We start from the raw sequence: 18003 nt of genomic DNA, 5'->3' as shown, positions 1-18003 counted from the left end.
TCAAATGAACTCTCAATGGCCGACTGGCACTTAAATGTTTCTTAGTGTAGAAAGACCAGTTTTCACATTCTTTCACAAAATGCAAGACACACATGCCAAAGCACCCAGATTTTTCTGCCAGAACAAAGTATTAAAGGCACCCTTTTGGTTCTTCAAACTGGCAATAAAATCAGAGGACAGAAATCACAGTTTAAAAAGAATAACATTTAATTGCGCTCCAGAAATGTTCATAACATACTCACAGGTGATGAGATTTTCCAGCAACCCGATACATTCACAAGTTTGTGAGGTTGTTCAAGAATCTCTTACTTTTCCTCAGTTGAGATCTATTTGACGAACCACATCCTCATATCAAGTACGTTTCTTTACATACAAAAAAAAAGCTTCAAAGAATCTGTACTATTCCTACAGCACAAAAATGACATTCCTAAAAATCATTAATTCATGTTAGGGTTTATTTCATAAATGGTGGCACTATGTAATGACAGAACAGATGAAGCAATCTTGATTATTCTAAGATGGTAAGTTCTAGCAGCTGTGATTTTATAGGTGGCAAAGTATATGGATAGTAAAACAAAAATGTTCAAACAGCAGTTAAAAGATTTTTAACTCTTAATTTACATATAGTCTAGTCATCAAATTTAATCTTTTTCCCCTGGAATGCTGTAATTTGAGACACTTGTTCTTTGCGTCTCCTGCTTGCTTCCCATGAAGGATGAAGAGGCTGCTCCAAACATGCCTTCTTACTGTCACATTTGATACCTGAAGATTTTGAAAATGGTTGCTTCTTGAGCTGTGGTTCATTTTTAAGAAAACCTGTGCAAGTACAAAACAAAGCATTGTGAACCTTCACAAATATATGCAAACTACCCTGGGATTGCATTTTCAAAAATTTCAAAATGAGCCATAGCAAACACAGTCACCTGAACATTCACAGCAAGATTTCCTCATCTTGCAAGCCAGTAAATTCTTACTCAGTAGACTGCAGGTAGTTAACATTATTACTGATTACACCCAAAATTTGCGTAGACAAATATTCAGCACATTCTAAACTTTTTTCATCACAACAAACCAATGAGATATTACACAATATAACTCAACATGACTGAACTTATATCCTTGATCAAATTAATTCCCAAATTTTATCACCTACTACAGATGGACAATTCCCAAATTTTATCACCTACTACAGATGGACTGAAATATTCTATTTTCAGGAGCTATTGAAGGAATTACTTAGGAGACAATGTACTAGTTATATATATCAAAATCTGGTACCTTTACCTGTGCAAAAGTGAAAATAACAGCTTGACAGATGGAAAAGCCCTTTCCTGTGTAAACTCTCCTTTAAGTATATCTAATACTAAAAAAATGAAAAATAGTAGACAGTATCCACTGATTACAATGAAAGCTCAACAATGGACTAGTTCAACAACAAAAGATTAAAATATGTCCCACCAAATTGAAAAAAATGCTAAGTACAGCCTATTATGACTGGACTATGAGGCAACACAACTTCAAGAATTTTTACTCTAGTAATTTTAGCAGGTTAAGTAATACATACCTGTTCTTCCATTTTTGAGAGGCAGGTCTTTGGAATTTCTAAATATAAAAAGAGAATTTAGGATTTTTTAATACAACTTGTAAGTTCACAAACACCTGTGTGTGAAGAGTGATCATCACGAAAACATTCATGTAATGACTTTTCAAACTTAACATGCAAGCTTCTTAAAGATTGTTTCACTTTTGCTAATAAAGAAGTAGAAATAGAACTATTCAGAAGTGACTAATTTGGATGCAGGTCTACTGAGGAATCCCATACATATGTCAGTGCTAATGTGAATATGAAAAATATGTAATTCGGGAAAGTGCAAGAAGACTGACAGGTTGTTTCTATGAATATGTCCTAAGCTTTAATGGGCTCAAATACTCTTTGTTTGGTACGGACTACTAAAACCCACAAAAATTTCCATGATTGTGGAGGAGGGAAGGAATGGAGAACCTAACACCAGGAAAAGGCTTACCTTCTTCTGTTTTTAGGTTTCTGATTAGAGGTTGACAAAGAGCTGCAGAACACCGATTCTAGCTTGATTGCTTTTGCAGGTGGTTTTTCTTCTTCCATGATCAAATCTTGTGCTCTCACAGGCACTGTGCTCTTTTCTTTCTTTGCCATGTTTTTCTGAAGCCTATCTTTTTCTTTTGTTGAAGAAAGATTAGTAACTGCTGCTATCTTTTTCTTTCTTTTTACTTTGCCAATGAAGAAATCATCATTGCTATCACTGTCAGAATCTGATGACTCATTATAAAATCTCTCTTCAGTACTATCATCAAAGTATTCCTTTTCACTAGAATGTTCTTGGTCACTATCATCAATTATCTCTTTTATTGCATTTAATTTGTTCATATTCGTATTTTCTTTCCTTTTTTGACAGCCAACTTTCTTTTCTGTTTTGTTTTCAATGACTACTTGCTTTTCCACTGCCTGAAATGAAGATTCTTCTGGAGCATGTGCTCTCTCCATTTCCACAGTTTTTTGCTCAGATGCACTCTCACAATGTTCTTCAACCATCCTTCCAGTTTCTGTTTTCATGCTCAGTTTTGTTTTATGTTCACATCCTTGCTGCTTTTGAGCTAGTTTAGGAGCTTGGTCATCCAAATTGCTATTGAAATGTTGTGCTTCTTTAGGCTGTTCTTCTGATTTAGTCTTTTTCAAAGGAGTGGCTTTGTCTGGGTTCTTTCTTGCATCCTTAAAAGCTTTTACAGCAGCTGTATAAGGGACAGAAAAAATATTTTGTTGCACCTACACATTTACGTAAGTTTTGTAACTTACAGTTTTGTAAGTTAAATATGTTCCATTGAGTAAGCATATTTTGAATGTCCTTATCAATCATTTACTGAATGCATGGGGCAAGTACAGTATCAACAAAAGTGAGGAAAAGAACTTGAAATTACTGTCAATGAAAGACACTATGAAACTTGGGTTTAACTGTGCACTCTTTAAGCAAATAATCTGCAGCTGATAATCATGTTCACTTAGGAATTATTTTTTGTCCAAACTAGTAATAAATTGCTCATATAAAATTAAATGGGTATTTGATATGCTCGCTTATTAACGAAGTAACTTTGAGACATTATTATTAGGACTTGACCCTTTTTAGCATCAATTTTAGGTGGAAAATTTCAGTTTCAAGAGACCAAGAGATAACTTACAGAAGAAGCAGGAAAAGATACTACACGAATTCTGGCAACAGTTTTCGGGAAAGATTAAGAAAGTAATTTGTAAAACCTTTTAACTGCCTTTGGAAACCCAGTTGTAATGATCCTTTTACATTCCTATTTAATTGAGAAATACTCCATTATATCAATTCAATTTTTAGCCTTCCCATTATAAGTCCTCTTTGTTCAACACCCTCTCTCTTAAATGTCATTTTGCATACTGCCACATATAAGCCCATTTCAACCAATATAAATGATTGCAAGTTTGTGACTTTGATTTTGTTCACTGAAGCTAGTAAGGGTAATTATAAATGCTTTCAGTTTTTTGGGGGTTTTTATTTGTTATTTTTTTAACTTTTCTTCATGTTAGAAAGATACAAGAACAAGGTAACACACCAGTAAGCTGCTGAAGCAATAAACAAGGTCTTAAAGTATTTCATACCTTTAAGTTCAACAAATCTGGGCTTCAAGGTGGGGTGTGTTGCAAGTCGTGCCATGGCTCGCTCAGTTGCAGTACAATTTGGCTTTGCAAGAAAAATTCAAAGGCATGAAGTCAATAGAACAGTCATTACTTACACAGGTCTCTGTCAGTTATGCTACAATGCACATTAATGTGATTCCGGACCACGAACTGAACAAGAGGAAAGCTTTATACTGTAATAGCTTTTTATTTTGCCTATATTATTTTCATTATAAATGGAGGAAAATCTGACTGTCTAAACATTGACAAAAACGTAACAGACATGTACAACATATATTTCTCAGGCACAGAATAGGGATAACATGGTTTAATTTTTTTAAAGCATACCAGACACATCTTTCAGAGCTAGCACACTGATTTTACCCTTACCATTTCTTATATACACAAAGTAAATTCATGAAACCACTGAATAAAAACTACCATGTTGGTAGAAGGTGTCTGCTTGATGGAATACAGCAGCTTGCAAGAAGTACAGAATGTATGCCATAAAAGTTGGCAAAAATGACACAGCAGGTATCGAAGGCATATATATTAAACGCGTTTGAGATGCAAGGTCTAGCTTGACCACAGAGACAAATAACCTGGATGTGGCAGAATACTGGAACTCCACTGACTGATTAAAAGAAAAATTATATCTTCTTGCTCTAATTTGAAGAATTCCTCTTTTACATATTGGAAATCATATATGACATATTGTAAAAGCTTTTATTTTCAAAATGAGAGATACTTAACACTTTTCCAAAGGTAGCTTTATCTTCTAGATTCTTTGTTTGTGGTTTCTGTCTGTGTTCTTAAGGGAGGAAAAGGAGGTGTAACACATTTGTAAAACATAAATTTAGCAGAAAGATTTCTTAAAGCCTGCTTTGGGAGAGAGTAGAAAAGACACAGACTTCTCCCTTCCTCCTAGTGACACTGTAATGGATACATGTTTAAATTATTGCTATCTGTGGTTTGAGCTAATGCTACAGGAAGTACCACAGCAGAAGCCACCTGAACTAAGAGATGAGGATACTTGTGAAGAACCAGGTAAGTGCCCTGTCACCTGTGATACTGGTGCCCATCAAATCACAAAACCCTATAGCCTCTCATGTCCTGAGCAACTACTGCAACAGATGGAGCCAAAGCCACAGGTATGTAACTGGTAGACAATAAGGGATGGAGGTATTGGCCTAGTCCTGGGATGAAGTTAACAGTCACCATAGCAGACAAGATGGTGCTGTGCTTTGCATTTGTGAACATTTTTGAACATTAGAGTTGGTAACATACCAATGTTTTGGTTATTGCTGAGAAGTGCTTGCACAGCATCAAGGCCTTCTCTGTTTCTCACCCTGCCCTCCCAACAGGCAGGCAGGGAGTGGGAAAGAAGTTGGAAACAAAACACACCTGGAACAGCAGATCTGCATGCACCAAAAGGACATTTCATTCCATACCAATTTGTGCTTAGCAATAAAAGCTTGAGGTAAGGAAAAGGAACAGGGGGATGTTTGTGGTTATGGCATTTGTCTTCCTGAGTAATCATTACGTGAAATGAAGCCTTACTGTCTGGGGTGTGGCTAAACACTTGCCTGCTAATGGAAAGTAGCAAATAAATTTTTTTCCTCCTTTGCTTGCACATACAGCTTTGATTCACTTATAGAATTGTCTTTATCTCAAGATTTCTCACTTTTTCTCTTTGGATGTTATTCCCAACCCTGCAGAGGAGTGAGAGAGCAGCTGCTGGGTAATAGCTGCTGGCTGGAGTCAAGCCACCACAACACAAACGCTACCCCATACATCAGCAATGCATGTTTAAAGTAGCTGACTCGATTCACTTAAGAGTGCTCAGTGGCAAACGTTACTTGTTTGCATGTACATTTTCTTCCAGCAGCATCACGTGACTCAGAGTGTAAACAACTATATATTGATTGCATAAAGGTAGATGAACACCTCCCACCAACTGATAGGGCAGGAGAGTCACTTTCAGTGCTTTGGTCTGAAGGAAACAGAGCAGAAGTAGGCAACATAACTACAGCACAGCCAGTACTTCAAATGCAGAAACACTTAAGTGGTTTACAAAACATAAATCTTATTCAAAGCAAATCCCATTTTGTATTTCTTTTGCCATAGCTTTAGATCTTACAAAACATACTTTGGGTATTTCAGACCATATTTCATGTTTGAAGTGCAGAGCATCTGGGAATTCTAATTCTTTCCTTTCCCCCCAACTCTCTGCTACTACACCACTGTTTCTTCAGGTCAAGAAAAAGAGGAAAAACGTCTTCTCTCAAGACAGTCTACAGAATTATAAACACTGGCCAGAGGAGACAGGTCAAAGGATGGGTCTATTTCCAAAGGCCACAGACTGCCTTACTTTCAGGCTGAGAACTTGAAATCTGAATTTTGATCTCCATGTGACAGTGTTGCATGGTGCCACCAGATTCTTGGGACAGAAAGCTCACATTTCTGAAGATCATATGCTATTTTCTTTGGAGATTTTTCTATAGCTGGAAAATCTATTTCTGAACTTAATTAATACAATTTTTCCCTCAGCTACTTCCTGTGGGTTTTGAAAGAATATACCATGAAGTTCAGAAAGCAGCAGCAGCTTCTGTACAACATCTGGTGTCCTTTAACTCAAATATTTATAGAAAGGGTTTATGATTGTACAGGCCAATCCATATGGAATAACCACATTTTTTCCTTATAGCAAAACACTTCACAAACACTATCCACACTTATAGACAGTAGCTAAAAAACATACAATATGACATTCACATTCTTAAAGATTTCCCATTTTTCCATGTGGTTTTTTTTATTTTTGGCACAAAAGTATTTTTTCTCAATGTGTTTTTCCTCAAGTACTTTCCACTATATAAAAGCTTATAGAAACACAGAGAATAGATAATTACCCTTTCTCCCCTTTTTCTACCCTCTGTATGTTTACTTGGATACTAGAATCGTACACTTTTATTCTGACATATTCCTGTTACTTCTTGTATTATTTACTTTTAATGCAAGAATGCACTAATACTTTCTATATGAACATACTCCCTCCCTTCTTCAGTGTGTAACTGAGGTGCTGCAAAGTGAACAAAGCAACAGAGCAGTGCATAGTCACACTTCTCAGGGAGAAGTTTTGAGTTACTGCACTGGTTTTGGCTCAGGTAGAGTTAATTTTCTTCCAGTGGCTGGTATGGGGTGTATCAGTTCGTTTTGGATACACGTCTGCATCTGCAGTAAAGATAATCACAGTCATAAAATACTAAAACCAGTATTTATTGCAATACCAGCTAGCAAAAGAGAATAAAAAGGATAAAACTACTTAATCCAAAAGAGAATAAAAAGATAAAATACTTAAAACTTAATAAAAGGATATAAAAGGATACAAAATAGTTGACGCTGCAGTGGTTGCTTCCTATCACTGATGCTCACTCGAGCAGACAGGCCAGGACTACCAGGATGGGCAGAAGCTGGATGGCATCCATGCTTAGCGGGCATCCCAGCGGAGCCAACATGGTCTTAGTGGGAGGATGGGTGTTGCTCAGCTCCCCCACTCCTGGTGTCCTTATTTCTTGGCTCTCGTTATACTACGTAGGGCCAGGACGCATTAAAGGTGATTCCTGAGAGGCAGCCAAACACTTCCTATTAATTACGTAATTGGCACCAGTCTGTTCATGCTCGTCTGTTGGGTAGTGGTCGTATGACCCCTGCCCACATAATCTTCCTCCCATCATTAGCTTCCTCACCTCCCTGCACGACCTTTACCATTGTGTTCTCAAGGTATTTGTATCTATTTTGAGGGTTGCAGCCAAGTCAGAGAGGAGCTGATCTGCAGCTTCTGCTCTACTGCCTTCCCACGTTCTTCCCATCTCATCTTGGTTGCTCCTGTGGCCATTGTTGGCTCAGCTCAGACACCAGGACAGAGAGCTGCACCATTGTTCTTTGTGTCTTGTACATCAGCCTGCAGAGTATTTCCTCTCCCTGTGTCTTAGAGGGTTTCATGACAGAAGCCGAAATAAGGTGTAGTTTGTTAGTGAAGGAAAACAATCTCTTCCCTTGTTGCTTGCTACCTGTTCTCCATCAGCATGCCAGGGCATTTGCCAGCTAGAGCATTGATGTCTTTAATGGTGGCAGCATATTACTGCCTCTAATTGACTCTTCCACAGAGAAAAGATGGTCAGCTTGCAGGGGAAAAGGGTCTGTTGATCCCAGTAGTTTTTTATCATCCCTTAAGAGGCAGTCAGTAGGTCAACATCTTTCTTTTAAGACTTTGGGTTGAGATTTTTTAAAGATATTTGTTGGTTTTAAAACATTTGTCAGAGATGGTTTTCAAGGCGAAAGCATATGTGCATTCATTGGTTGGGGGGCTCTGTCTGTATTTCCCTAATATGGCTTAATTGTGAGTTGGATACTTCATAAAATAGGATACTTATCTTGTTCTCTCTTAACTCCCCTGCCCACTTAATCTTCCTCCTACCATCAGCTTTCTCGCTCTTATGTATGACTTCTACCATTATGTTTTGAAAGGTATTTTGTAGTGGTTTCAGCTAGGCCTCAAATTAGCAGGCTCAGAGAACCTATGTGAATTGGGAGACAGCTGTCACCTGACTGGGTAACCAAGGAAGTATTTCATACCAGATGACGCAAACCTAAGATATGTGTGCAGCAGTGGGAGGTGTTTGTCCAGTTCCATCATGGCTGAAAAGAAAGAGGACATGCTACAGCTCTTCTACTAAGCTAGGCCTTGCTCCCGCTGCCGCTGCTTGCATTTTGTTTGAGTTTCATGAAAGTAGAAACATTTTGTTGTTACTCTTTCTGTTTCTTTTTAAGTGTCTTTTAGAGTACTTACAGATCTAGAGTAACAGACTTTGTATTAACTGGGGAGTGGGAGGTTATTTTTTGTTACGTATAACTTGTGTGTCTTATATTGTAGTTTTCTCTTAATTTTCTCTTTTCTGTATAAATACATATAGTTAGTTTCAGCATAAACCTAGTTTGGAGGTTTTTTTTCCCCTCTCCCTCTTCTTTTTTCCCTTGGCTCGTTGGGGGCAGGGGGAAGGAACCCTTTTTCTCTGTACTTTGGCAGTTGGCATTTTGCCAGCTCAAACCAAGACATATTTGCATCCATCTTGCAGCATGGAGCTAAGCCAAGGAGGAACAAGGCACTGATAACAGAGAACATTCAGTGCCATACAGTTAACTTTGTACAATATCGTGCCTGGTTTCCCAACATGTGATAACTACTTTCTCACCCTTCTATGCTTCACTGATCATCTAAATTAACAGTACTCTCTTTACATTCATGTGTTTCTATAACTTAGCAGATGGCAAAGCCAGTCACGGACCAAAATAATAGCATTTTATTACACTCTAATACATGGGGCTGTATTTTGGACTTGTGCTGAACACAGGGCCAATAATATGGAGATTTTTTTGTTATTGTTGAGAAATATTAGTGCTTACACAGAGGCAAGACCTTTTCTGTTTTCGTACTGCCACACTGGTGAGGAAGATCAGGGTGCATGGGAGGTTGGGAAGAGACACAGCCAGGGCAGGTGACCCAAACTGAACAAAGGGACATTCCACACCATATAATGCTCAGTATAAGAAGGAAGAGAAGGGAATGTTTGGAGTGATGACATTTGTCTTCCCAAGTTAACTGTTACATGTGATGGGGTCCTGCCCTACTGGAAAGGCTGAACACCTGCCTGCTCATGGAAAACAGTGAATTAATTCCATAGTTTCTTTTGTTTCTGTGTACAGCTTTTGTCTTCCCTAATAAACTATCTTTATCTCAATCAATGAGTTTTCTGGCTTTTACCCTTCTGATTCCCTCCTTGATCCCACTGGTGGCGAGTGAGAGAGTGGCTGTGTGGGGCTTGGCTCTGTCTGGGCTTAAACCACAACAGTTTAATACAGAACCACCTGAACGTCAGTCTTCTCAATCTTTTATCTTGGCAAGAATTTCTGTATATAGTATTATAAATACCTGTCATCACTGACATAAAACGCACATGAATGTCCCACATAAGGGAGACAAACTTTACAAAAAGTGGCAATGACTGGGAAGAGAATGGACATTACAAACTTGCTAAAATAAAAGTAGCTTCACAATGCAAGTTTTGAGGTATGTTGGAACAAGGGTCAGAAGTATGGAATGGCTCCAGAACAGCACCACAGGGTAAAAAAATCCCTAAGAGTATGATGTAAACATCAGGCCGGAGGTATGTGGTTATAACCTGCTTCACAGAATGCAGGTGATAAAGCCAGAAAGAAATTGAGTCTTTCATGGTCTTGGGGCAGATGGGATTGCAGGAGCCAAAAGGCATGCCTTGGTAGTACTCCCAAAACAGTTGAGCTTCAGGATGAATTAAAGGGCAGAAACCTGTGATTAACTTGGGAACATTAAATGGACACTTCTGACCATCTTCATTCTTATTAATCTTCCTGTTTCACAACAACTTCTGTTTGTTCCCTCTCTGCAATACTTATAATCAATAATAGGAAAGAAAGAGCTCATACTTCTAATTCTTCAACTGTATTTTGTACAAAAGGCAACTGCCTTGTGACAGGTATCATCAGAAACAAGACTGCTACTAGAAGAGTATATTACTACTATAAAGACTACTACTAGAATTTCAGCAAGGTGACAGTGCTACCAAACTGATAACGCTTGATGGTGTTGCATCTTTCATTTCAGATCATGTCAGTTACTTAAAATACTAACATTCAAATGGAGACAGTCAGAAACCCCACTAACAAGTATGCAGTACATGGCAAAAACCAAGACACAAAAAGCAACTTCAAAGCATGTCATACTGGTTTCTAAACAATGTAGAAGTGTAGTTCAATGTTAACAGCCTGATTTTAAGCAAAAGAATTGGCAGAGACAATGCTAACCAGAGTAACACCTAGTTCTGGGCCAAAACAAGATGTCATTGCAATAGCCTTTGTAGCAGCTTAGGAGAAGAGCTCTCTATTAAAAAAAACCAAAAACCTTCAAAGAACTAGAAAACCTGTTAAACCACATGTTCTTTGCAGAGTTCTAACTAATTACAGCTGTCCTTCATAACTGCAGATGTGATTAATGTGAAGTCACAGGGTGGCTGAAGGTGCCAAATCATAGCTGTCACCCAAGTCCATACCATGACCTCATACTATTTTGGAGCGAGATGCCTGAGAGGAGTTACTTTCTGACTGTAAAATACAGCTAGTTCTCCCTCTTCCTTTATGTATATAAGACATACAGTATTTGACCTGTGGCCATCAACAATGGTGAGTATTTTTGTATGATAGGCAACTGGTTAATGGTGTAATTCATGGCAGCATTGCTGTCTCTCCACATCTGACAGCAAGAGGTTGTTTGTTGACTGTGTTGCAGCTTAATAATGGGATGCTCAGTCAACTAGGGGAGGTAGAAAACAGGCCTCCGTTAAATGTGGCAAGACTATAAAAGAGTGGTTCTCCAAATACAGAAATAACAGGAAGAGAAACACCAGCACTAAATACTTCAGACTCTTCATGGAAATTAATAGTCAAAATCTGTCAGATCTATAAAAATTTATTACTTCATTTTCACACAAATTTTACCAATTTTCCAAATAACATGAAAATGACGGCACAGGTGTTACAAAGTAGGAGTTACACCGGATTAGTAACAAGACAGGTGAGAAGTTCAGAAACCAATTCTATATGGATCTTGGGAAATCGCCCAAATTTCAGCAGAATTTGTTTTAATTGATATATGAGTTTTTAAAACAGGCTGATGAAAAATTACCAATGGAAGCTAAAATATGTCTTAATAGATCTAATGCCCTTCCAAAAAACTCATCAGGAAAATGTCTTGTGATAGAACAATGAGAGAAAAACTAAACAATTTCTTACAAAACATCAAGATACACAGGTAAAAGTTTATTATTCTTTTCAATACTTGCCACAGTTTATATTAATTTACACTGTTTTCTGTTACTGTGGTAATTCAACCATGAAAATATGTGGATATATGCCAGGTGCCCAGTAAAGCTGCTTTCATGACTCCTCTCCTCAGCAGAACAAGAGAGAGAAAATACAACAAAAAGTTCCTGGGTTGAGATAAGGACAGTGAGAGATCACTCAACAACTACCATGACAGGCAAAAAAGACTTCACTTGGGGAAGTATTAATATAATTTATTGCCAATCAACTTAGAGTAAGGTAATGAAAACTAAAATTAAATCTTAAAACACCTTCCCTCCACCCCTCCCTTCTTCTCATGCTCAACTTTACTCCCAATTCTCTTTACTTCGTCCACACCAGTGGTACAGAATTTCAGAAAGTTTAAAGGCTCTTCAAAGGTCTAGCACTTTGCAAATGTTAGATGACCGTATTTAATTGAAGCATAAAAGTCTTTATTGAATAGAGTTTCTTTGGATTAATCTATCACAGCTAATTTAGCCAATCATAGAAGTGTGAGGTAAATGCTTATTTTTCAAATTAAGAAATGTTCACATAAAAAATGTTTCATCCCAAACTTCCAGAGTCATCTACAGCAGAGGTTGGCATAAAACCCAGACCTGTCTGAGTACAAATTATGTACTTAAACTTCTACAGTTCTTTCTTTCTTCTCTTTACGCAAAGAATAATTCCTGTGATTGTTTCAATAGAGAAAAGGCAGACAAAAAAATTCTACAATAAAGTAGGCATAGATTCTTAATTATTTCCTCATGGAGAACAGGGTGAACTCTAGGAGGAAGGGAAAACTCAAATTCTACTTCTTCAGTTTTTCCAATAATTCCTATTTTCCCCAGTCCTTATAAGAATATGTGTCAATAATCCCCTCAGTTTGGCATCTGACAAGAAAAAAAATCAACTTTTCAAGGTTATGAACGAAGACATAAAGTAAGCACTGTGAAAACTCCTCCCATAGTTGTGGTGGTCCAACTCATTGTGACAGTATCACTATAAAATATATGCATCTTGACAAACTTGAATAAAAAAATTTTGGGACACAGTAGAGTAAAACAGATGCCACTAAAAAACCCACTCAAAAACCACAAAAGAAAACTAAGTTAATATACCAACACAAATAAGGCAAGAGACAATCATATAGAGAAATCAAACTGGAAAGCAAAATACAATGAAATAGAAATCCTGAAACAAAAGATTTACTTCAGGGGGAACAGAATCAGAATAAATCTCAGATAATAGGCAGTAGCTGTGAACAGTACAGAAAGTTCTTTGCCATAAAATTAACATAGTCTTAAGAGAGGATAAAGAAATTTGGAGGAAATGTCACATATAAATTAGTCTGACTCCCACTAGATATCAGATCTGAAGCCACAACTGACTTTTAGAGAAAAGTGAAGTTGACAGATCATTTACTTGTAACTGGCCATCTAGAATTAAGAGTCTGAAAACTGAAAATAGGAGGTTGTTTATTAACTCTGAATATGGAGTTGAGCTGGCTAATATCAGAATGAAATTTGAAAGAATGACTTTCTGGGAAAAAAAGAAAAATTGATTATTTATACTTTGTTGTAGAAAAGAGAACAGAAACACAAAGGAGACCAACAACACTCAGGCAATGCTGGAAACCGAACAGTATTCTCTAAATTCACTGCTACCTGAATGCATCCTATGGTTCAGCTGTGCAGCATGGGTTATGTCCAAAGTCCGAGTGGAATCACATGGTAGCAACTGAATTGGTGTGACAGAGAGATGAGCTCCATAATAGTAAAACTATTAATGGGCCAAAAGTTCACAAGATTGTGTCTTGGATAAACAAAAGAAGTTTCAGAATTGAGATATCCACCACTCTCCTTACGACATCAACCTGCTAACAAAAATCTGTACTGAACCATCAGGAATGTAATTTTGAGACAGCCTTACAATATTTCACTACAAAAGAGATGCTCAAACCTGAAATGATCACTTGTCAGAGGCAGCCTGATACAGCACCATATGCATATACATATATGAAATTAAGTTTATAGCAGAGAAAGTAGACACAGTTGAGATCCTCAAATTTAAAAACATGTACAGCTTAAAAACTACCTAATGCTTGAAAAACAAGCTTCAGTTTAATCAGGTATATTTCAGATAATTTACAATGCAAAGGAAAAAGTGTTATCCCAGCCAATAAACCCTGTCTTGCTCAGACCTTCACATTTACAAGCATTAGCACCAGGGAGCACACCTATACATAACTAAAGTCTTGTCAGGTCAATGTCTTCAGATAAAACTCTTGGGAGAGATGTAATTCTGCTCAGAGCACTGTTGAATGAACTGAATATGAAAGCCAGGGATTTGGAGGCACAGACACCCTAAAGACTCCGAGAACACTGTACACCACTAACCAGGGGTAGGCCATGTTATCATATGCTTCTCAAAACAAGACAGCACTTATTGGCATACCATACTGCAATTTATACGCACAATTGAAAACAGATTTTTTTTTAATATGTATGTTTTTCAGACTTTTTCTGAAAAAGACAATGGAAATACAAATTCAGTTTGTGAAAAACTATCAAAACATCTGAGATAAATACACCAGTTATTTGGCACAAAAAGGTAGATTTTCCATCATTAAGTCTATTGATTCAATGCATTTGAAACTTATTGTAATGATAAACACATGTCAGATATATATGTAAGGCCTGATATTACTTGAGCATGTCAACAGATGATAGATGTAAAATAAATGGAAATGCTGGATGTTCAGATTTTACAGCAGGTATTTCACTATATGGCAAACAGAACCTTTATGCTTACAGGCTCTTGGGCATCTTCTAGGCCATTACATTATTATTATGTAATTCTGGTATGCAGAGATTTCCTAATGTGTAACCATTCAACCATTCCAGTCGTTTGGCAGTTCTCACATTCCAAACGCAGAAAAACCAGACCATCAGCCTTTAAATTTAATGCCACTTCCACTAAGTCACTAGTTACCTCCTACTTTCTCTTATCTACCAGTATTACCATAGAGGGGCAATGTGCTGCAAACTTATGCTGTGACTTTTTAATGTTGGTGGTTTTTGCATCTACATTCACTGATATCCCAATATATGAGATTTTTTTAAAATAGAATTCCAATAATTCAAGAACATAATTTTTTTCTCCTTCTACAGTTAAGTTTTTAAAAGTTCAAGCAGTCGTGGCTATAAGCACTTTTTATCTAGTTTTCCAGTGTTAACAGACATGGGCATCATGTTGAGCTGAAAGAGCTCTACTAATTCCATAATTTCGCTATTTTCTTCTCTTTTTTAAATATCAAGTTCTTAATTCCAAGTTGAAGCAGTTTAAAAGCTGATCTGCATACGAAAGAAGGGCAGAAATTGGAATGATGTGGCACTTTACTTTTATATGATATATAACGAAAAACTGATAGAGTTTCATTTATAAAAGTAAAAGGAGCAAAAGACAGTAGCAGCTGGTTTTCATTTTTAGAAATCACAGGAATGTCAGATTTACTTTTTTTTCTGATTTTGCAATGTAATTCTGAGTCACAGCACAAAGAAAATATACTGAAAGAGCCTTTCTAGTTAGTAATGCATGAGTAACTTTCAGTCTTTAACATAACTAATTACAATTGCTTATATGACATTAAAGACATCTTAATGATTTGTCCTAGTTATAGGGACCGGGACCAGCTTATCACTGTGTGGGTGTAACCAAAACTGTGTATTCTACACTCTCAGTATCATTTCTGATGAAATGTTAATAATGGATCATTTGCAGCTGCTGCAAGTTGGGTGCTAGAGAACCCTGGGAGACAGAGGAATGTTTCTGTTTTCACACCAATGACTCGGGTGTGCTAACTCCTCTCTGGAGAGTCATTAGCACCTTTACACTCAGCCTGAGGGGTCATGTCTGCTACTTGGTCATGAAAAAGTCCAAAATTATCCCATGACTCACTGAGTTAAATAAGCCACTGTGAATCTCCCTGCCCTGGGACGAGGTACTGGGCATTCCCATCAGAACCTGAGTCTATACAATCCTTGAGTTTTGGGACTTGTGGTACCACTCGTCGGATCCAGGAGCACCAGAACCCCAACAGGACTGTGATTGCTGTTCCTGACCAGACTGCAACCATCATCTGCACCAACAGGTTTTCCTTTCCTTTTACTTTCTACTCAGAGGGACCACGCGGTGCTCATCGCAGGGGCTAATGAACATGAAGAACAGATCTACAAATTGTTCCAGAAACAGTAAAGGGAAGAGTGTGGTGGGGGGAAGGAATGGCTGACCACAGATGGGAGCGTGAGGGACAGAAACTAATATACAGGAGTCTGTACTCTCTCACTGGAAGCCTGGGGATGATGCATTGATACTGGCTGGGCTAACAGGCAGATGGACAATCAGATACAGAAGTAGGTGAGAGAAGACTGCAGAAAGATCTGTCAAAAATCGGCACATAAGTTTTATACTGACATAAAACTTCAGTTGCAGTCACAGCAATGGGTTCCAGGCTCTCAAACACAGACTAGTAAATACAAAAGCCATGCTAAACAGCTTAAAGTTCAGGTGATCAAATTAGGAAGATGAGGAACCTTCAGGAAAGCAAACAAAGTCACACAGAGAAGGTATTTACGCCTCAATGTGATATTCATCAATGAATGTAAAATTCTTCACTTCATCAGTAGCCTAGGGAAGACCACAGACATTCCTGTTTAATGTTAACATCTGGTGTTTGACACGGAAAATTCTCAGGAAACAGTGGCTTCATATGTTCAGTGAAATTTTCAATCAGAATCAAAATACTCAGGACAAAATGAATTCAACTCTGCAAGACTGATTCCCAGCATCCAGCCAATTATTTTAGTCTGTGTTGCAGGAAATTGTACCATTAAATCAATGCAATACATTTCCAAAAAATGTAACATGTTTAGAGATGCAACTCTTACAAAGAGAAAAGTATATCTAGCATCTAATATGCAAACAAGTATATATTGTTCCATACCAAATTAGGAAGGGAAAGTTACACTTTAACATGTAGCAAAATAAATTGAGTGTTATTATATAACTATTCTCAGCATAAACACATTGTTGGAGAATGGCAATACCCATATAACTATAAGGCAATATATTCCTTTTGGAGCAAAAGGAAGTAAGGTAACAATGTTTCCAAAAATTAATATTTATAAAGAGGGGGAAGGGAGTGAGACGGAGATTGTCAACCAAGTCCAGGTAGGCACAATCGTAAAGCTACTAAATCATTAGAGCGTAACAACTAGAATTTAGATAAAAAGGAGAATGAAGTTTTTCTGGGGTTTCTCAAAAACAGCAGTCATTTGTCCCTATGTAGCCAAAATCAAACGACAGAACTGCAAAGTGTTAATGGTAAACATATTATACAAAGTCTATGGACTATCACATCCAGTATTATACATAACACTGATTCAGTGGTCTTCTCGCTATGGTTTACAGACTGCAAGCAAAATATTTCCATAAGTAGCGTAAAAATCCATGTACGTAACTGTCTACTGTTAAAGGCAATAACAACAGAAACAGAAATTTTGTATAAAGAATAACATATATCCTAATCATGTTTGCGTAGTGAGTTGAATTCTTCAGGAGGGCAAGGGAGAACAGAGGAGATTTTGAAGAAATCCTCCAAACCTCAAACAAAAGACAGCAACTATTTTGTGCCTGATCCAATGCCTTTGAAGCTAACAGCAAGTCTTCAATTAAAATGCAACAGGCCCTTTTTAGGGGCCTTTTTTATGATTTAGTGCATTTTGTCGGATTAAATCTACAATGAACACAGAGGGGTTTTTTTAGATATTTTCCACTAGGAAGTACATTTTTAAAATAAATGAAGGCAAAGATCAGAAGCACACATTTAGAATTGTCAGTTAAAATAGAAACCCATGGATTTTTCAAAGTTAGAAAATACAGACGTGACTGTTCCTCTATGTTTAATCAAAAATTCACCTTGATTCACAACTTACATCTTTCTTAGAGTACTAGCAGTATGAAGTTTAAAATTTCCTTAATAAATAAGTGTATTCATTAGAATAATGTCTTATAACCAAAGACTACCATCTAGTGAGGTACTCTGGGAAACCTGATGCTCCAATTCATTACTTGCTCACTATTAATTAATGCCTAAGAGCTAGCAGCCTTTCACAAATTGCCTTTCACAAACTGTTGGTGTGAAGCAGCTTTTCAATATAAATATAAATCTACAAAGAAGAACAAAACCCAAAACAAGCACTGTGGCTACTCCACCCTTGATCGTTTTTCAGTTGGTGATGACAGAGAGGTTTTGGACAGATAGATACTTTCGGGCCACCATCTCCATAGTTTAAAAAGGACATGAATCTGAGAAATGCTATTTTGATAAT

The 18003-nt window shown here is 37.3% G+C and overlaps 1 protein-coding gene across 5 annotated transcripts in view; it reads right to left on the bottom strand.

The window, feature by feature from the left end:
• Nucleotides 1-183: 183 nt before the first annotated feature.
• Nucleotides 184-18003, bottom strand: part of SRFBP1 (serum response factor binding protein 1) — a 70046-nt gene continuing 52226 nt past the window's right edge. For all 5 annotated transcript variants that reach the window (XM_071580399.1, XM_071580404.1, XM_071580400.1 and 2 more), the window contains 4 exons: nt 3659-3740; nt 2025-2766; nt 1565-1602; nt 184-816 (listed from right to left, as the gene is read on the bottom strand). In XM_071580399.1, coding sequence (XP_071436500.1) covers nt 629-816; nt 1565-1602; nt 2025-2766; nt 3659-3740 — 1050 coding nt within the window. In that variant the 3' untranslated portion in view covers nt 184-628. The remainder of the gene's footprint in view (nt 817-1564; nt 1603-2024; nt 2767-3658; nt 3741-18003) is intronic.

This window comes from Pithys albifrons, chromosome Z (assembly GCF_047495875.1).
Source record: "Pithys albifrons albifrons isolate INPA30051 chromosome Z, PitAlb_v1, whole genome shotgun sequence".
NCBI lineage: Eukaryota > Metazoa > Chordata > Aves > Passeriformes > Thamnophilidae > Pithys > Pithys albifrons.
Note: the sequence above shows the minus strand (reverse complement) of the source record. Positions and strands in the feature narration are given on the sequence as shown.